General features: G+C 51.9%; 2 protein-coding genes across 5 annotated transcripts in view; one reads left to right on the top strand and one right to left on the bottom strand.

Annotated features, from left to right (window-relative positions):
* Positions 1–7,522, top strand: part of Zbtb5 (zinc finger and BTB domain containing 5) — an 18,885-nt gene extending 11,363 nt beyond the window's left edge. For all 3 annotated transcript variants that reach the window (XM_050156048.1, XM_050156047.1, XM_050156046.1), the window contains exon 2: positions 5,509–7,522. In XM_050156048.1, coding sequence (XP_050012005.1) covers positions 5,513–7,522 — 2,010 coding nt within the window. In that variant the 5' untranslated portion in view covers positions 5,509–5,512. The remainder of the gene's footprint in view (positions 1–5,508) is intronic.
* Positions 7,523–10,307: 2,785 nt separating this feature from the next.
* Grhpr (glyoxylate and hydroxypyruvate reductase) lies at positions 10,308–18,470 on the bottom strand. Of its 2 annotated transcripts, XM_050156039.1 has the most exons (9): positions 18,303–18,470; positions 16,757–16,887; positions 15,893–15,965; positions 15,291–15,407; positions 14,507–14,595; positions 13,541–13,645; positions 12,568–12,703; positions 11,926–12,056; positions 10,308–10,595 (listed from the first exon to the last, which is right to left on the bottom strand). In XM_050156039.1, the coding sequence occupies exons 1-9, from the start codon at positions 18,383–18,385 to the stop codon at positions 10,474–10,476; spliced, it is 987 nt and encodes a 328-aa protein (XP_050011996.1). In that variant the 5' UTR covers positions 18,386–18,470; the 3' UTR covers positions 10,308–10,473. The 2 variants fall into 2 exon arrangements, with proteins under 2 accessions (XP_050011996.1, XP_050011997.1); XM_050156040.1 differs by lacking the exons at positions 15,893–15,965; positions 16,757–16,887; positions 18,303–18,470 and having other exon boundaries at positions 15,299–15,407.
* Between the last annotated feature and the right edge of the window lie 1,528 nt (positions 18,471–19,998).

A 19,998-nucleotide genomic window follows, 5' to 3' on the forward strand; every position in this document is an offset into this window, starting at 1 on the left:
GCCTGCCTCTGCCTCCCAAGTGCTGGGATTAAAGGCGTGCGCCACCACCACCCGGCCTGGTGTTCATATTATTGTGACTACAGAATTCTGTCCACAGCTGTGCAGCACTGTGTACTACTGGGCAGCTGCCTTCTCCCCAGAACACTGCCTCATTTAAAAAAAAAAATTTAAATGCTTGTATTTTCTTTTTGTAAAAGACTTTATTTTTATTTTTAACTTTATGCATACATGTGTGTCCCTTAGGTGGTCAGAAGAGGGTGTCAGATTTCCTGGAGCTATAGTTACAGGCAGTTGTGAGCTATTCCATGTGGGTGCTGGAAATGAATTTGGGTCCTCTGGAAGAAGAGCAAATACTCTTAGTGCTGAGCCAGCTCTCCAGTCCCCACCTGTACCTTGTTTTCAATGATGTGAAACTGCTCGATTCTTGACATTCCACCACACAGAGCAATCCATTCCTTTACTCCCTTGGGAAGAATACTTCAACTTAACTGCTCCAGACTGAACGACCTAGCTTGCCGTGTTTACGTTCTCTGTTTTCAGACTTCTCTTTGTCTGCTGTTGTGTTTGTTTCCCAAATTTGTAGGGTCAGAGCGTGGGGGATCTGGCGGTCTCAACCAGCTAGGCTCTGTCACTTGTCCCCAATAAGCCAATTAAAGAGAATAGTAATAGTGGGAAGCAGAGAAAGGAGATGTGTTCGCTGTGGCCACACGGGGAGAGGAACAAATAAAGAGGCCCGAGACCTTCCAAATCCATGCTAGGGTTACTGGCACAAGGTTAGCTTTAAACAGAGGGTGAGCGGAATCCATACCTACACAGTCCCTGGGTCTGAGTGTAGTGTGCTCTTTATTGGCCCATCCTTCTTCCTTCCCCCAGCATGAGAGTCCTTGGGAAATTTAATTCTCGGAGTCTGTTGTTCCAGTAGTCTGGCAGGTGCCTTGCTAAAACATCTTCTTTCCTGCCAGGGTATTACAGTGACTCTGTTTCCTATATTGCTCCTTTGTTGTTTGTTTTTTGCTTGCTTAAGTGCATCCTTTAGTAATTTCCTGAGACAAGAAATGTAGGAGATAACCTTTGTGTTCTTGCTTCTCTGAAAATGCTTTAGTTTGCCATCATAATTGTGTAACAGTTTAGGAGTGGTGTAGTGATACTTTGTCTAACAAATAAAGCTTGCATGAAGATCAGAGTGCAAACCTAAGCCACCAGTTAGCCATAGAAACCTGGTAGTGGTGGCACACACCTTTAATCCCAGCACTTGGTAGGCAGAGATGGGTGAATCTCTGAGTTCGAGGCCAGCCTGGTCTATAGGGCAAGTTCCTGGACGGGTTCTATAGCTACAGAGAAACCCTGTCTTGAAACACCGGGAGGAGAGGAGGGAGGGGAAAAAAATCAAACGTAGTGATATTTTGCTTGTAATCTAACAACTAAAGCTTGCCTGAAGATCAGAGTGCAGAGCTAAGCCTCTAGTTAGCCAGAGAGCCCAGGCGGTGGTGGTGCACACCTTTAATCCCAGCACTCGGGAAATGAGGCAGATGGATCTCTGTGAGTTCAAAGCCACCCTAGGCTACACCAGATGAATCTGTCTTAAAGAGAATCAGAGTTCACAACACTTGGGATCCCAGCACTTGGGATCATGTGCCTTTAATCCCAGCACGAGGGAGGTGGAGACAGGAGAGATATGGCTGGGTGGAGAGAGGAGCTCATTGCAGTCTTGAAGCATTCTGAGGATTTGTGGAGACAGGATCTTGCCCCCTTTTCCATCTGAGGATTTTGTAGAGGTAAGAACTTCAGTGGCTGCTGCTCTGCTCCTCTGATCTTTCAGCATTTACCCCTAATATCTGACTTCAGACTTTTATTCTGAAGACCAGTTAGAATTCATGCTACAGATGGAATTCTCTGTTGGAAATAATTTTTCTGAAGCATTTTGAAGGAATAATACCCTTCAGTATTTCTTTGAAAGAGTCTAGCGCTAATGTTATTCCTAATGTTTTGTGAACTGCCACTACTACCCCGTCACTGGCTCCTAAACTGACTTTTTTTTAAAATTTAAGGTTTTATACCATTGACTACGTGTGTGTTTGTGCATGAGTAGCTCAGAGGACAACTACAGTTTCCATTTCTCCGCGCTGGTTCAGATCCCCAACCTTGGTAGCGAGTGCCTTACCTCCTGAGCAGTGCCACCTGCCCCTGGATGATTTCCTCAAGCATTTCCCTTTCTGTCTTCGAGTTTCTGAAGTGGCGTTAGGCTTCATGAACTACTTCACTTTTCCTTGTTCAGTTCTGCTTTCCTTTCTCTTACTTTGAGGTTTGCTCAGTGATTTTCTTCTACCTCTATTTGTACAGTTTTTGCCATTTTTAAATTCCCAGTACTTTTTTCTTTCTCTCTGTCCACCTGCTTGTCCCCTTTGTTTCCTCACCTCCCTTCCCCTTTCCTTTCTCTCCCACCTACAGACTTGCCTTGAACTTTCAGTACTCCTGCTTCAGCCTCCCCAGTGCTGGGATTAAAATCATGTGCCACCATAGACATATGCTTTCTTGTTTCCAGAACATTCCTCCTTATAAATATAAAAAAAAAAAAAGGTGTTGGGTGTGGGTAGAAGCTGAAGAGATGGCTTAGTGGTTAAGAGCACTAGCTGCTCTTGTAGAGGATCCACGTTTAATTCCCAGCCCCCGTATGGAGGCTCATAACCACCTGCAGCTCCAGTTCCATGCCCTCCGTCGCCTCCTCTGGCCTCCACAGGCACCGGGCATGCACGTGTCACACAGAAATACGTGCAGCAAACACCATACACATAAGATAACAATAACCCAATCATTAAAGAAACAAAGCCGGGCAGTGGTGATGCATATTGTTGATCCCAACACTTGAAGGCAGAGGCAGGCGAATCTCCGAGTTTGAGGCCAGCCTGGTCTACAGAGCAAGTTCCAGGATGGCAATGACTACACAGAAACCCTGTAACTTTATTGTAAAAAAACAAAAACAAAAGATATTCTTATTTCATGGATGTGCTATCTTATCTGAGTCTATTAAAGGTTTTTTAAGCTCAGTTTCCCTCCATATCATTTCTGTTTGTTCCAGATGTTTCCCTGTGCTCTTCCGTTTGTTACGTTGCCGCCACCATCATATTATCCCATTATACGTGTATGAGTATTTTATCTGCATATATGTCTGTGTACCACACGTGTGCCAGTATCCGTGGAGTCCAGAAAAGGGCATCAGATCCCCCATAGCTACAGACAGCTGGGAGCTGCCGCGTGGGATCAACCCTGTGTCCTCCGAAGAGCAGCCAGTGCTGGCCAGTGAGCCATCTCTCCAGCCCTGGTGCTCTGCATTGTGTGCTTGAGTTCCATTCTCTCAGCGCCGTGTGCTCTTCCTTCACAGTCACTGTAGGAGTGAAGCCTACTGTGGCAGCTGAGTGGATGGGTTGGCCTTGAAGATGAATGTATTTTGCTGGAACTCGAGTTTTTTAGTGGGCTTTTCTGTTATCCTATATTGTAAAAACAGCAGTCCCCTTGGAAAGTATGGGCCTGGCTGCTTGTCTTCTAGTCTCGGAACAGGTGGAGGTGGAGTGCTGGAGGTGAGGGACTGTGCAGACTTAAAGCTTCAGCTTCCCATGAAGTGTTCTTCCCCAGCAGACCTTCAGCACTCCCTTCCCTGCCGGCAGAGGCAGGGCCTGTGCCCATCCCTGCTGCCGCTGCTTCCTCCTAGCAGTACCAGATTGTCTGTCATTGGTCTGTTCTACCTGAGTTTAGTTCTGTCTTACTGGCTCCTTCAACTCTAGTACTGGACATGCTAGGCCTTCTGTGTACATGTCCTGTCCTGGGCTTAGCGATTCATTCATTTAAACCCTTGTCTTAGGAGCCAGAAAGTTTCTCCACTGAGAAGAAAAATAGCTTGTCCTGCTTTAGCTGTAGAGCCGCAGGAGGGGCACAGAAGCGCCCCATTGGCATCATCAACCTTGTTTAACCACAGGGAGGGCACGTCTCTGCTCTGGTCTGAGATGGAGACTTGGAATAGATGGGCAGCTAGCATTCCTAGAAAATGTAATTTCTTAAATGGAAATAAGCAAGTTCTTATTTCAGATAATTCCAGGAAGTATGCAAATGTTTGCCGGGTCCAGACTCAGCATTAAAAGGCACAGGGCCCTTCTTTTTCCCTTCTAACTCACTTTATTGAAAACTTTCAAATATGTGAAAGAACGTACTTTTACTGTTTTAGCTGTATTTCCATCTCTTTTAAAAAGAAATAGTAGCACACACCACCCAAAGGGAAGATTAAATTTATCAAACACGAGCAACATTGCAAGCAGTCATTTTGGTTAGTTTTGTAGGTGCCCTGTACACAGTTCCTGAAAACATTTGGTTTAAGCCTATTCATGGCCTCTCTTCTTTTTCTGTTTTTTTTTTTTAAGTACAGTCTATTAGGCTTTCTTGCATTGTAATGTATTACTGTAAGACATCTTATTAAGCATGTAATCCATGCACTTATAGCAAATTTGTGAGTTTTGCCACTGTGACCATAATTGAAGTTGTTAACATTTTTGTCACATGCACTGGGATCCCAGTCCCAGCCTCAGGTCAGTACTAGTCACCGTATGTTTTCTTTTGCTGTGCCCTGATTTTTCTTTTCTTGATTTTATTTCACATGTAAGAGTGTTTGCCTCCACACATCTGTGTACCCACATGTGCAGTATCCCCAGAGGCCAGAAGAGGTCATCAAAGCCCCCTGGAACTGGAGTTATTACAGTGGCTGCGAGCCACCATGTGGGTGCTGGGAAGTGAACTGGGGCCTTAGGAAGAGCAGTCAGTGCTCTTAGCTGCTGAGCCATCTCTCCAGCCCTGGCTTTTATACCTTTACTACAACAACCCTCCGGACAACAGTACCTGTAGTGATGTCAGGCTGCAGGAAGTGGTGTGGGAGCGAGTGCCCGTGTGCCACCCTCTGTATGCCAGAGTTCCTCTCTGCTGCTGATTTGCCCTTTCACCAAGGTTGCTAAGGCTGCTGGAATTTCTTGGCACTCGCTGTTCTAGGAAATGCGGAATGCTAACAAATTTCAGTGGGGCAAATAAGCCTCCTCCCACATACTGGTCTTTTCCAACAGACCCTCAGTGTCCTAAGCAAGTTAACAGGAAGGGCTAAGGGATCTCATGTGTGTACTTGGATCTGGAGCTTGAGCTGAGCTGACTTTTGCTCCTTAGTTGACAAGTTCTTACATGTAAGCCCATTATTAGACACCACAAGCTTTCAAAGCTCCAAATGGGGCCAGCATGCTTTAAAGTTGCCTTAAATCACATTCTTACTTATTCTCTGTGTGTGTGGTCACCTGCTGTGTGTTTAGCAGTCCGATCACGGCTTCTCTGGGACCCAGGGGTGGGACTCAGTTTGTCAGCAGGAACCTTGCCTGGCTGGGCCGTCTTGCCAGCCCCGCACTGCTCTTACTGCAGTCTGTATACTGGCTCTGCGTTAAGCTCCGTTAGGAATTAACACTTTTTTCCTTGTGTTTCCTATAGGACAATGGATTTTCCTGGTCACTTTGAGCAGATTTTTCAGCAGTTGAACTACCAGAGACTTCATGGCCAGCTCTGTGACTGTGTCATCGTCGTGGGGAACAGGCATTTCAAAGCCCACCGCTCCGTGCTGGCGGCATGCAGCACGCATTTCCGAGCTCTGTTCTCTGTGGCAGAGGGAGATCAAACCATGAACATGATCCAGCTCGATAGTGAGGTGGTGACAGCAGAGGCCTTTGCTGCGCTGATTGACATGATGTACACCTCCACCCTCATGCTAGGGGAGAGCAACGTTATGGATGTCTTATTGGCAGCCTCTCACCTGCATCTGAACTCGGTTGTTAAGGCCTGTAAACATTACCTGACAACAAGGACGCTGCCCATGTCTCCCCCCAGCGAACGTGTTCAGGAGCAGAGTGCTCGCATGCAGCGCTCTTTCATGCTGCAGCAGCTGGGACTGAGCATTGTGAGCTCAGCCCTCGGCCCCAGCCAGAGTGGCGAGGAGCCTCCAGCCCCCATGAGCTCATCCATGCGCAGCAACCTGGACCAGCGGACACCCTTCCCCATGAGACGCCTTCACAAGCGCAAGCAGTCTGTAGAGGAGCGGGCCCGGCAGCGCCTGCGCTCCTCCATGGATGAGGCTGCCATTTCAGATGTTACTCCAGAGAGCGGGCCTTCGGGCGTTCATTCCCGGGAGGAGTTCTTTTCGCCAGACTCTCTGAAAATTGTGGACAATCCTAAACCCGATGGGATGGCTGACAACCAGGAAGACAGTGCTATGCTGTTTGATCGGCCTTTTGGTGCCCAAGAAGATGCCCAGGTGCCCAGCCAGTCAGATGGAAGTGCTGGCATCATGGCCTCTCGTGCAACTCATGAAACTAGTTTTGAACAAGAAGCTGTAGCCGAGAAAGGCAGTTTCCAGTGTGAAAACCCCGAGGTCGGCCTCGGGGAGAAGGAGCACATGAGAGTGGTGGTCAAGTCCGAGCCCCTGAGCTCTCCTGAGCCGCAGGACGAAGTGAGCGATGTGACCTCCCAGGCAGAGGGCAGCGAGTCTGTGGAAGTGGAAGGTGTGGTGGTCAGTGCCGAGAAGATAGACCTCAGCCCTGAAAGCAGCGACCGGAGCTTTTCGGATCCCCAGTCCAGTACGGACAGGGTTGGGGACATCCACATCTTAGAAGTCACAAATAATCTAGAACATAAGACCTCTTTCAGCATTTCAAATTTTCTCAACAAAAGCAGGGGGAGTAACTTTAGCTCAGGTCAGAGCACTGATGACAACATCCCAAACACCACCAGTGACTGCCGGCTGGAGGGGGAGGCCCCTTACTTGTTGAGTCCAGAGGCCGGGCCTGCAGGTGGGCCTTCCTCGGCCCCGGGTTCCCATGTGGAGAACCCATTCAGTGAGCCCGCAGACTCCCATTTTGTCAGGCCTATGCAGGAGGTGATGGGCCTGCCGTGTGTGCAGACCTCAGGCTACCAAGGAGAACAATTTGGGATGGACTTTTCCAGGTCTGGCTTGGGTCTCCACTCTTCCTTCTCCAGGGGAATGGTGGGTTCCTCAAGAGGAGGAGGCAGTAACTTTCCATACTACCGACGCATAGCTCCCAAAATGCCGGTCGTAACTTCTGTCCGGAGCTCACAGATCCCTGAAAACCCTGCCAGTTCCCAGCTGATGATAAACGGGGCCACTTCATTTGAAAACGGCCACCCTTCCCAGACTGGCCCTCCGCAGCTGACCAGGGCCTCTGCGGATGTCTTGTCAAAGTGCAAGAAGGCCTTATCAGAGCACAATGTCTTGGTGGTGGAGGGGGCTCGCAAGTACGCCTGCAAAATCTGCTGTAAAACCTTTCTGACTTTGACAGACTGCAAGAAGCACATCCGAGTTCACACGGGCGAAAAGCCGTACGCCTGCCTCAAGTGTGGCAAGCGGTTCAGTCAGTCCAGCCACCTGTACAAACACTCGAAGACCACCTGCCTGCGCTGGCAGAGCAGCAACCTCCCCAGCACGCTGCTCTAACCACCTCTGCTCGTGAGGCGTACACGGGCCAGGTCTGGACTGAAATTAAAGTCACTGTTGGCAGGCCGCTAATGCCACTGGACGTGAGGCCTCAGCTGGCCGGCAGCTCTTTGAATTTCAGCCAGTAGGAAGCAGAGACCTGTTGGGTGTCTCGCTTACGCGAGCAGAGACCTGTTGGGTGTCTCGCTTACGCGGCAGCACTACTGAGGGAGGTGTGCACCAGGGAAAGTGACGGGAACCAAGTTCCTGCTTAGGGTTGAGGAGTGCAGTTTGTCACTGATGGTTTGTCACTGATGTTAAGAGTGTCACGTTAGAAATGGAAGCGCCTCTCCAAAAACCACAGAGAAACCCTGTCTCGAAAAACAAAAAAAAAAAAAAAAAAGAAATGGAAGCGCTTGAAAAACATTTTAACACTATTTTAAAGCCCTGTGAAGCATTTAATTAAACTTCCTACACCCTCTGATGGGAATATCCCATCCCTGTATAGCAGTGCAAAACATACTTACGTGTAACCAGGTAACTCGGTGCTGTCTGAAAAGAAAGGGACCCTGGAGAACAAGGCTGTCTGCCACAAATGCTTTAAAACGGATCCTGAGCTTGTCCTAGGCCTCAGAAAGGACTGGATTTTTTTTTTTTTTTTAATCTGAGTTGCAGTCACCGACACTGCCCTCTGATGGTGCTGACTGGTCCAGGGAACACACCCTTGGACTAACAGGTGTATATACTTTTGAATCATCTCTGTGGAATAGGTGTTTTTATTTTATTTTTTCCGATTTTCAAAACAAAATTGTAAGTGGAGTGTGTACTTGTAGGGGTGATGGTGGGTGTTTGTGTATGCCGTGTTAGCAGTGTTCTCAAAGACGTGCTTCTGATGCCGTAGTTCTGTTTGAAGTCAGCAGGAAGCTAGTGTCTCTTGTCCTTCTGGTAATATGGAGTCCTGTGTTTGTGGGGTTCATGGTACATATGCCTTTCACTCCATCCAGTCTGGCTGGCCCCGCCACCTGAGATCAGCTACTCTGCTTAGTTAGTTCTCACCCCCAAGCCCCACAGAACCTCTCTCCGGGCAGGACCAGCTGAACTAACCACAGCAACCATGGTTCTATAATGGTCAGCGTCTAGTTATTAGAACCCTAAATGTGGTAGTGTTCACGGCTCAGTCTTTCCCAGGCTTTGGGAGAGTTAGGCAGCCACAGCATAGAACTCACCAGAAACATCCAAGGCTCTTGGAGAGGCATTCGGTCCTTTGTCCAGAATCTGTGTCCTCCCTCTGCCTTGCTGGCAGGGCCGCTGCTCCCCGTGTGCACCCCGGGAACAGCACAGGGCCATGCATATCTGTAGCTCGTTATTTCATTCGTGGACAAGAATTCTTATTCTTTCATACATCTTGCTTCAGAGACACCAAACCATAATTCAGAGAGATTCAGTTCTTAAGAGCAGAAAGCTCCACATTTCTGTATTTCCTAAGCAACGAGTGTGCGCCTCCTCTTTAAGCTAGTGTGACCGTGAGTCTGTGGGTAGACCTGTAATGTTGAGAGGGCACACCATCTGAACTGAGTCCCAGGAAGGAAAGGCCCTGTGGAAACCTGGGCCCTCCTTCTAAGCAGGTGTGTGGGAAAGAGACCACTGGAGGCAATGGCGTCCCTTGAGAGACTGCTGTGCGCTTACTGTCAGCAGACCTGTCGAGACATGATGGGGGTGGGTCTCTATATCTACCATCCTAATGTAGGGACCCATGGGAGTCGTGGGTCAGCATGGAGAACCAGAGATGCCCTGCTGGGCGAGGAGCCAGTGTCACAGGCAGACATCCCCCCTATCTTAAGGATGTGGTGCTTGGAGCCTACCCCTCACCTCAGCTTGGATATAAACGGACTTTGCTTTGGGGCCCGCCTCTCCACTGCTGGATGGACCTGGAATCTCATCTACCTCGTAGTCAGTCTCTACGTGTGAGAAGCAAGCTTGCAGGCCAGTGTCCTCCTACATGCTGTAGCACTTCAAGATTTCCAAGGGGCCCTGGGAAGCTAGACCCAGGGTTGCTGTGACCTGGAGTTCTGCTGGGACTCTAACCGGTACTGGGGACCTGACTTTTGATTTTTTTAGCCTTAATTATAGCCCGACATAATCATATACAATCTTCTGGAGATGGTATCACGTGTAGAGCACCCTGTTGGTGCTAATGCTGGTCAGAGCAGACTTTGAAATAAAGTATTTGCCATATTCATGCCTCTAAATATGTGTTCTCCTCTACTTAGGTTAAAGTCGAAACAAAACAGGGAAGTGCTTCTTCTCCACTGGCCGTGCTGCTGGGTGGGCTTCAAATCAGCGAGCCTCCGATAGGAGTGCTGCCGTCCAGCAGTTACTCCTGCTCCCCCTCCCCGGCACCTGCCTGTGCCAAGGCTGTGTGGGAGGTTCTGCCATGGCTTTGCTTGTGGCCTGGCCTTGGGGAGGAGGAGTGAAGGGTGATTTAATAGAGGCTTCTCCCTGGGGTGCAGAGGGAACAACAGGTAGATAGGGACCCAGATCTTGAAACTGGGGATCCTTCTGCCTTCACTATGGCTGACAAACAGTGCTGCCCTCACCACCTCCTTTCCCGCAGCTCTCTCCTCTGCTGGCTGCTCTTTCACCATGGTACTGGTATTGGGTTCAGGTGCTGTTTCTCTGGTTCTCCTTGTCTTTCCTCCGTGAGGGCAGTGTGGGAAGCAGAGCCAAGGCAGAGCACCAGGTGCCCTGAGTCAGCAAACACAAGAGATGCCCTTTTGGTTAGTGCCGCCAGTCACAGGCCCAGACACCGTGTCAGAAATTATTTAATGCTAGAATTACAGACTTTGGGCTTGGACTTGGCAAGCCCGTTTGCCAGTTCCCATGCCCCCATGACGATATAGTGGAGGCTTCCACCAGGCTCTTTCCTGAGTCCAAAGTCCAGCAAGATGTCTCCATCTTGAAAGCCCATCTGGCTACAGCTTGAGTTCACTGGGCATCGGCTCCCCTCTTAGGCCAGCCAGCAAGTTGTTAGCTGCCAGCAAGGACATGGTGTTTCGAGTTTTGTAGGTGGCACTGCCGATGTGGGGCAGGATCACTGGAGGGAGAAGGAAGCGTTGGTTCCAGACTACCAGTTAACAGGGCAAAGGATCCACCATTGCACCCTCCGCCTGTGCCCTCCTAGACTTAGGTTCCTAGGATCACCATTCCTTCAGGTTCAATGGAGCAAATGCTGAGACCCAAATCCAAGCAAAAGATTTGAACCCTTAAAAATATGGTAGGCAACAGGGAGTCTTGCTGCCTGTCTGGACGGTGATTCCAGGCACCAGCTTAGGAGCCTAGCAGTTACCACACCCTGCACACTTGTGAACAGTGGCACAGGGCTTCTGAACTGAAGTAACTCCATGATCAAACGCTGGGTAACACAGTAGGTGCCTCTGGTCCCAGTGCAGAGCAAGTGAGAGTTTGCCTGCCTCCCAGAGCTGCGTGGGGGCAGGAAGCGGGGACAGGGCCAGCTTTTCCTCACAGCACAGCCAGTGTTCCTTGCAGGCTGGCATGGGGATGGGGTCGGGGATTGCCAAGGGAATAATGGAGCCTTCACTGAAGAGGCACCAAGAACATGTCTGGGCTTCCTCTCCAGAAGGCATGGGGACATCCACAGCCCTGATGCCTCTCGGTGAGTCTAGAGAAACACCACCATTTCCTGAACAGAGGAGGAAAGGCAAGTGCTGAGGCCAGGGTCTCAAAATGCTCCCAGGGTCAGAAGCACCAGCATCTCATTGGGAGCCCATTAAAGGCACAGTCTCCGGCTGCAGTCAAAACCTGCAGAAGCCCTTAGGGCAGGACCTGGCAATCAGTGGCTCAGTCCCTCCAAGAGACAAAGAAAAGAGAAAAAAAACAAAAACAAAAAACTAGCCACCGCAATTGCTGACAAAGTACCAATAGCCAAAAGCATCTGGAGCCCTGGGTACAAAGGGAGAAGGGAGACTTAAAATGCCTAAGGCCAGAGAAGGGGACTTCTGCCTCAGAAGACAGCTGGTGAGCCAGATGTTGGAAAACTTAAAGCTGATTCTCCAGCCACATCAATGAGCTGGTGGCTGCTCGAAGCTTCAAAACTGGCACCAGCTGAAAACACCGGCGGTGTCATGACCTTTCCATACACTGGTAATAGCCATTCCGAGTGATGAGTTAGCCCCATGAGTGGCTATAAGAGTGACGTCAGCCTTACTTCAACAAATCCCATGGGGGCAGAGACGTAACTGAGCATCACATTCCTGTTAAACCCCAGTCACTAACAACCTACAGACTCCCGGCCCCTGGCTGGGCCCTCTGGGTTAGCATTGCCTCAGCTAGCCCCATAGCCAGGCCTGGACTATTCTCAAAACTCCATAGGGTGGCTACGCGTTTGCCCCGGAAACAGCTCTTACCACAGTTCTTCAGGGTCAGCAGTGGGTGGCTTGGAGGCAGGGGTTCTGGGGTGGTCACGTCCAGCCCTGCTGCTGCAATCTGACCACTGGTTAGTGCCTGGTACAGGTCGTCCTGGTTTACCACATCTCCCCTGGAAGTGACAGTCAGAACAACCACAGAATGTATTTCCACTCATCGCCTGGCACTGACTTGTAAGGCCAACTTACAAATGAACGCTTGTTTTGACTGGAGCCCTGCCACTCACTAGCTTGTGACAGAGCTAATAAACTTACCTGGGCTCCTGAGGAAACCCTAACTTCCAGGCACACTAGAGGACGGGAGTATTTAACAGACTCTGAAGGACCCTCTGTAGGCCCCTGCCTTGACAGCAGAGGGAAGTGGGCCCGCGGGGAGCCTCTGGTGACTTGCTCCCAGAATCACACTACCCTGAGCGAGGTTGGGCTACTGCGGGGAATCAGAAGGCTGTGCTGACCGATCCTCCCCACCCTTTCCTGTGTTTGGTATTGCTGGTTTACCGAGTTTGACATGGCGTCCTGAGTGCCTGCACCACCAACAGGGACAGCAAAGCCAGGTCCCAGCGGTGGGCACTGCCCTTTCCAGGAGTGCCGGGGGACCCAGGGATGAGGGCAGCCCTTGGCTACCTGCTGATGTTGATGAAGACAGCTGTGTTCTTCATCTTCTGGAAGAAATCCTTGTTGCAGAGGCCCCGGGTATCAGGTGTTAAGGAGCAGGCCACTACAATGAAGTCGGACTCTGCAGCCAGCTGAGCAATAGGCACTGGGGGAGGGGAGGGGAGGGAAGGGCTTCATCAGAGGCTGAGGGACAATAAGATGGCACAGGCCAATGACATGGAGTAGCTCTCATCTCCCACAAAAGGACTCCCAGGATGCCAGGCACGATGGCACACACATACCAGTAATTCCAATGCTCTAGGGGCTGAGGCAGGAGGACTGTTGGAGCCCATGTGGGTTCCAACAGAGGACCACCTTAACTTGGAGGCCAGCCAGAGCTACAAAGCAAAACTGTCTCCGAAGTCAGTAGGCTAGGGAGGGAGATGTCTTGGTCAGTAAAGTGTCCACTGCATAAGCATGAGAACCTGAGCTTGGATTCCCAGGACCCACCTGAAATGGGCAAGACAGGAATTCCAGCCCCGGAGAGACAGAGACAGGTGGCTCCCGGAACTCACTGGCCTGTCACTCTAGCAGCAGTTGGTCTTGATTCCGTGAGGGACCGTGTCTTAAAAACTATGATGAAGGGGCTGGAGGATGGCTCAGCAGTTAAAAGGATCAAGAGAGCCAGAGTTCGGGTCCCAGTACCCACATAACATCCTGAGGTCGCCTGTAAGACCAGCTTTGAGATGGGCAGAGACAAAGATTGTTGCTAGGGCTTCCCACCCAGAAGAGAAAAAACTCCAGGGCTAGGCACATGGCGGACGTCTGTGCTCCTGAGTGCCCTTCTGTGACCCAAGCAGGTAGACTAGAGAACACGTAAGGGTCACAGAAGCCCCCGGACACCTCAAGCTCCTGCGTTCTGCCTGTAAATGCCATAGACCACCACCGCCACCACCATTGTGGAGCACAGATGGACTCCAGGAGAAATCAGGGTTTTACTTACCAAACTCGGCCTGGAATTCTGCTGCTTCCTGAGGCCTGGGCTGGCGCCCCGTGTAGAGAAATCTCTGGACACCAAATGGTTTCAGTCGTCGAGCAATAGCTTGTCCTAGCGGCAAGGAGTCCACAGCTTGCTCCCACCTTCCAGAGGACAAGTGCAACTGACCCTTCGAGGGGGACCCTTGTTCTGTCTTAGTGGAGCTAGGCTGCCCCAGTGTAACCAGCCCCTGGGCAGGGCACTGTTCTCAAGGATTCGGGAGGCAGTGCCACACTTTGTAGGTGGACTGGCTTACACGGGCTCCACACAGCCCCAGTCATCTTGAAGGTCACTTGCTGACTTTCTCCAAGACCTGGATGTAGTATCTCTGAAGGTAGGGGGATCAAGAGGTCCCCTCTCTCCTTCTGTGAACACAATTCTGCCTCTTGACTTGGGAGGCTATTGCCCAGCTGCCAACTTGTACCCCCAGACCTACAAGAGTTTCTCACGAATGTTATTGCCAACAAGCTTGAACCCTTGGGTCCTCAGACTCAAACACAGTCCAGGTTGTTGGTCTCCTCCAAGAAACTCCAAGGATTTCTGGCTGGCCAGACAGGTTTACCACGTTCTCCACTCCTGTCTGCTGCCTCTATATGGGCAGGATGATGGCACCCTAGCCTCCTACCAGGTTTCTGAGGTCACAGCACTGAAGGAGAGGGGACCCTCGGCTGCAACTTGCAGAGTGGGAAGTAGCCTGCCTTCCAGAACCGGGGTCCAGGGTTGATGCAGGCTTTCCCACAGTCAGCCACTTCCTACGGCCAGCCCCACCTTATAGCCTTCATAGTCATGAGCTCCTGTGAGCCAGTGAGGTCTTGGGCACTCTTGAGCTTGCTCTAGTTTTTATTCTAGCCACACACAGCCTCTCCAAAGGACACCCATTGTGCAGGCTTATGGCACTGGAGAAGGCTGGGGAGCAGGTAGTGGGAGCCTCACCTATGCGCCCCAGCCCCACGATGCCGACAGTGCTCTGCAAGAGTCCGTAGCCGCACATCCACAATGGGCTCCACGTGCTCCAGCCGCCACTGCGGGGGGTGGGGGGGTGGGGGTGGTGTTAGCCCAACCTTGGGAAGAGAGGAGGGGCCACAGGAGCCCACACGCTGAGCACTCCTGGCCTTGGTCTGCAGCTAACCCTGCCTTCAGGTCATAGGGCTAGAGAGGCTGACAACAGGCTGGCTCTTTTGAAGCCACTAGGGGACACAGGAAGTGCGGCCATAAGGGGAAGCCTGCAGAAGGGTGACCTGCCTGAGGCTGCACCACCAGAGTTGGGAGCAGAGGCTACACACTTAAGCTGTGGGGTTTCAGGACCCTAAAGCAACACAAAAGCTGCCCTCCACAGAGAGCCCCGAGGAGGCCCGACTCTGGCTTCTCACCCAGAACCTAATGGGCACTGATTGGAAAAATGCTTTCAGGTGTGCCCACACGTTCCGCACATGACGCCCTTGGGCACTGTCGAGAACGATCCCTGCTCCTCACACTGAAAAGCCACAATAGCGTGACGTGGGCAGCTTTGGCTCCCAGAGCTACTTCCGGTCTTGCAGCTTGTCGATCCCAGCGCTGCAAGTGCGCAGCATCGCACTCGGTAGCTACTGGATCCACTCCGCCCGCACCCAGATCTCTCGACTTCCCTTCCTGCACCCTCTAATGCAGCTCTGCCTTGTGCCTAAACTACTTTAGCCGAGAGCCGTCTCAGGCCCTCTGCCTTCCCACCAGGACTTACTTCTTTACCTCCTCTATGGCCTCAGGCAGCCGGCGGCTGGTCGTGAGCAACAGGGAGACGGCGAGCTCTGCGGTGGCGTCGGTCAGGACACCCGGCGTGTAGCCCACTCGGATCCCACTAGGAATCAAACACCTGGTGGTAACACGGGACTCAAGCGCCACCTCCCCCAGTGTCTACCGATGGGTCACTTCCATGGTGTTGCCTTGTTCCTTCTTAGCTCCTGCTGCCAGGAAGCTCAGGACTGTAAACGGTCCTCATCCCCATCCCCTCCCACCATGGGGAGGATGTGACCATGGAAGATCAGGACTAAGGTCTGGAGTGGGGAGCTACTTCATGGTCCTGATGTCTCCGTTGGAAAGGGAACTAACACTTGCCTTTTCTACTTCTAGAATACCATGGAGATCAGAAGAGACAGCAAACATGACAGATGGGGTCAGAGGTCACTCATGGCTTATGGCTATCTGGGTTTCCGTGACTTGTGCAGGTGTCAATGATTTCCGCATCAGCCACTCTGCACGCTCAAGGAGGCACACGTGATCAAGCAGAGAGCCCTTCTCGCCCACTCTGGCTCAACCCTCACCACCCCACCCCACCGTGTTTACCGTTTCTTGATTTCATCCAAAGCCAAGTGGTCAACCCCCACTGAAAAGGTGCTGATGACCTTGAGGTTGGCTCCTGTTGTACAGAAAACACACACGTGTGAGGGCCATCCCGGGAACCCCTACTTATTGTTTCTTAGATGAAGGGGAAAGCTGCCATCTTTGTCCTCAGATAAAGCTCAACACCCTCTGCCACCTACAGAGGCTCAGGGAGTGCACCGGCTCAACCACAGTACTCCTGGGTCTCCTTTATCCACACCAAAGGCCTCCCCACGGACACTCCAAAAGTGGTGGCTGGGATGTGACCTCCTCCGCGTGGGCCCTCCCCCAACTAAGGGGCTGGGTCCAGGCCAGGGGTGGGAGTGGTTCTGCACTGAATCTGGCAGCCACTGGGTCTGAAGCTCTCCTTAAACTGCCTCAGCGCGACACACAGGGTGATGTCCACGCTGCTCAGGAACAAGACCTGGGAGCACAGTGGTGCACACATGTGCTCGGTGCCTTTCAGTGCTAGGCACAAACAGCGCAGGGTCCTCTGTTCCACACACAGAACCAGAGAGATCCCAAGGTCACAAAGAAGGCTATAGCACAGCAGGAAGGTTCAGAGCCCACAGCACCCTCCTCCACTCCCCACTCCACTCATGAACCACGTGGTCTTTACCCTTTTGGAGCCTCTCCAGAACTTACGAGCCAGATGGGGGGAGAAAGGGGGTACACAATGTGTGCCAGGTGGAGCTACCGCTGGGAAAGCCCTCAGAAAGACAGGGAGAACACTAGAGACCAGCTCCAAGGCTGGCCAGCCGCTGAAAGCTGATGTGCTCATAGGGCAAGATGCCCCTCAGAATTCTGCCAGGAAGGCTCAGCACATACCTGCAGCATCCAGAAGTTTCTTATCCACACGGTCAGAGAGGCGGCAGAGCAAGCCATGGGCCCCCACCACACTTCGCTCCAGTTCCTCTCTGGGGATGGGCTCATCCGAATTCCACTGTTCTACTTCACAGCTGAGGGAAGGGAAGCCACTCAGAGGTAGCAGGAAGCTTCCTTAAAGGATGCCAGGAGCCTCCTGGATGCTACAGCACAGCGCGCAAAGATGGCCTTCCACCCGCTGTGGCTTTCGGCTGGCCAAAGTTAAGGTCAGGTGTGTGGGGCCTCAGAACTATATGGAATGTAGTTGGGGGAAGGGGTGAAGGGCTGCCAGAGTGGGGGAAGCTGACAAGAGCCGAGGGGGCCCCCAGGCCAGAGCAGAGCTTAAAGCAGAAAGGGGAATGTCCTAGGGACTAATCTCAAACCCAGAGAGAGCTCTCTCCTGTTCAGTGAGTCTCCAGGCAGTCTGTTGTGGAGGAAGTTGGGGAAGGATATAAAAGTGAAGGGGGAGGGTCCTTCACCAGATTAATAGGGCTTATCTTCAGTTATGAGTTCCACAAAGTACAACACTTTGCCCTGTGAACTTGCCAGCTCAGGGGCGCCTAGCCCCGGGAGCACTGTAGTGTGCTTCCTTAGCTGTCTCTCGTGTGAGGTGCTCCTCCAAATCCTTGCCACTGAATTCGGAGCAGTCCTGGTGTGTGTGCACAGGACAGTGGCTGGCAGGGTCCCAGATCCACTTGTCCCAGCACTTCAAGAACAAAAGTCCCAACAAAACATGTCCTCAGGAAAAAAATTCAAAACAAGTCACACACACCCAACCCATCAGAACTACAAGGACCTAAGGGATCTCACCTTCTCCCAAACTGACAATGGCAGCCGAAAGCCGGAGTGACCAGGCTGTCACGGAACAGATCTGAGTATAAAAGGCCAAGCTTGGAGCCGGGTGACCGTGGCGCAAGGCACAAGCCCACCTAGCCTGTGTTTTCAGATCGGTGATGAAGGAATTTTAAGGCTGACTTCACAGTGCTGAAAGGACTGAAAGTTTGTGTTCACAGCTCCTGGCAAGGCTAGCGACCAAAGAAGGTCCAACAGGAAAAACATCCAAAGAGCCGAGCCAAGCCAGTGACTGTCACAGTCTGACTCCTGCCGGCCTGCCAGCTAGCCTCAGAGGGTAAAATCCAGAGCCCGGACCTGGCCTCGTAGGCAATCTCCCTTCCCTGGAAGGCTGGAGACCAATAGCCTGGAGCAAGCCTCGGAGAACTTTCTCTAAGACGGCCCCAAACTCCAAGGCCCCCTTCCCCCGCGGACACAGCCACAGCGGGCAACTCCTGAACAAAAGCCCCCAAGCGCCACCCCTGCCTGCTAGGCACTGGGGTCTAGGGAGGAAGTCCCCAGTCATCGGGCAGCCCCCGAAGCCCCGGCGGCGTGTCTGGAGACAGCCAATCCATCCTGAGAAGGTGCAGGGGTGTCTGAGTTCGGGGACACCCGCCTGGGGGACGCGGCAGGGGGCCGGGGGCTCAGCTGCAGTCCGAGCACAGACGCGGGCGCTTACTCTGCAGCCTTGGCGAGCACAGCCCTTCCCTCGGCCGGTAACGAGCCAGTGATGAACACCTTCATGACCCGTGCTAGTTTCATAAAATCCGCAGCAGGGAACGCGAATCAGCCTAGCGTGGCGCTCGGCGGCGGAAGTATGGGCGGGGCTGGCGCCGGGGGCGGGGCCGGAGGCCTGGCTCTCAGCCACCCTGTGCGGGTGGGGCTGTGGCCTCGGAGACTGAGTGTCCAGGCAAGAGGTGGTGTGTATGTGTGTGCTGAGTGTAGGGCTGTAGGTGCCCTCAAGGGTGATATGGCCTGGGGACGGCCAAGCATCTCTAGGAGCCTGGATGAGTGAGGGACATACTGAAGAGGAACGTGGATGCGCATTTATGGATATGAGAGTCTTTCTGAGTACGCTATCAGAATGAGGAGGGGACAAAGCTCTGATGAGCCAGCCATACTTTAGCCACACCATCTGAATAATCACACCAAACTCAAAGCCAAGCCTGGCCTGCATACTCTCAGGAGGCTTGGGGAGAAGATCCGAATCCAGATAGTATGCCTTTAATACTTAGGACGATTCCCTACTTAAATCCGCAACTGTAGTTAGGGAATTTAACCCTTTACAGGCCACCCAGGAGAACTGGACACCTGCCGACTGCACCCCAACCAACCCTTATTTCTGCAGGCACATAACGAGGATAGCACTTCTGTTGAAGGTTGTTTTCTTTTCAGTACTGAACAGAGAGGGTTGCTTAGCCTGAGGGATGTGGTGCCCAAGGTGTAGTGCCCATCTGCCTGGGGCTGAATGCCAGCTCCACCACCATGAGCAATTACTAAACTTTTATGTGCCTCAGTTTCCTCATTTGTAAGATGGGTTGTTGTGAAAGGAGCGCGCGCGCGCGCGCCCGTGTTCCGTCCTGCCTGGCTCCCGGTAACCACACGGAAATTGTATTCAATTAAATTACTGCCTGGCCAATTATCTCCAGCCCCTTAATGGGTATTGTTGAGAGATCAGTACGTACTGTGCTTGTAAAAGAGACACAGAGTGAGGCGTGCTGATGTGTATTTATAATTCCAGCATTCAGGAGGTAGAGGCAGGATTGCAAGTTCAAGGCCAGCCCAGACTTCATAGCAAATGCTGCAGATCCTGAAGGCAGACAGGACTAGCTCAGGGCCCCAGGCCTGCCCGACAGCTCTGCAGGTCTCATTTCAGGCTCAGGGCTGCTTAGTGGCTTGCTCTCAGATCTGGGGGGGCCCCAACGGCAACACACTGGTCTGGTCACTGATTTTTATGGGGACCCACGAGGGCTCCAGTAGATAATGTGCACAGGGTTGACAGACATCAACTGGCCCATTTGGGGGGTCTTTATTTTATTTTATTTTATTTTATTTTTGTTTTTGAAACACGTTGACCCAGCTGGTCTCCAACCCACTATATAGCAGAAGATGGCTTTGAAGTTTCTGGAATTATGTGTAACCAGCGTCACTTTCTGCTCTCATCTGGGTCTGTGCAGAGGCTTTCCTCTGCCGCCCAGGCCTAAGTAACACATTAATAAATGTCTCCCCTACTGCCCTTTATCTGTGTCACTAGGCCACCGTGGGGAAAGGAAAGGTCCTGAAATCTGTCAAACATTGACACAAAGGCCTGCTGGGGGAGTTTGTGGCCTTGTTCAACTCTTTCCACACACGGAGGACAGGCAAGGGCACTGGGC

Source organism: Alexandromys fortis, unplaced genomic scaffold (genome assembly GCF_014885135.2).
Source record: "Alexandromys fortis isolate MF-2015 unplaced genomic scaffold, M_Fortis_MF-2015_v1.1 scaffold_92, whole genome shotgun sequence".
NCBI lineage: Eukaryota > Metazoa > Chordata > Mammalia > Rodentia > Cricetidae > Alexandromys > Alexandromys fortis.

Coding starts and splice junctions, on each gene's coding strand:
- Grhpr (XM_050156039.1), bottom strand. CDS start 18,385: ATGAAACTAGCACGGGTCATGAAGGTGTTCATCACTGGCTCGTTACCG. Junction 14,596..15,290: donor GCCATAGAGGAGGTAAAGAA/GTAAGTCCTGGT, acceptor CACCCCCCGCAG/TGGCGGCTGGAGCACGTGGA. Junction 13,646..14,506: donor CGTGGGGCTGGGGCGCATAG/GTGAGGCTCCCA, acceptor CCTTGCCGCTAG/GACAAGCTATTGCTCGACGA.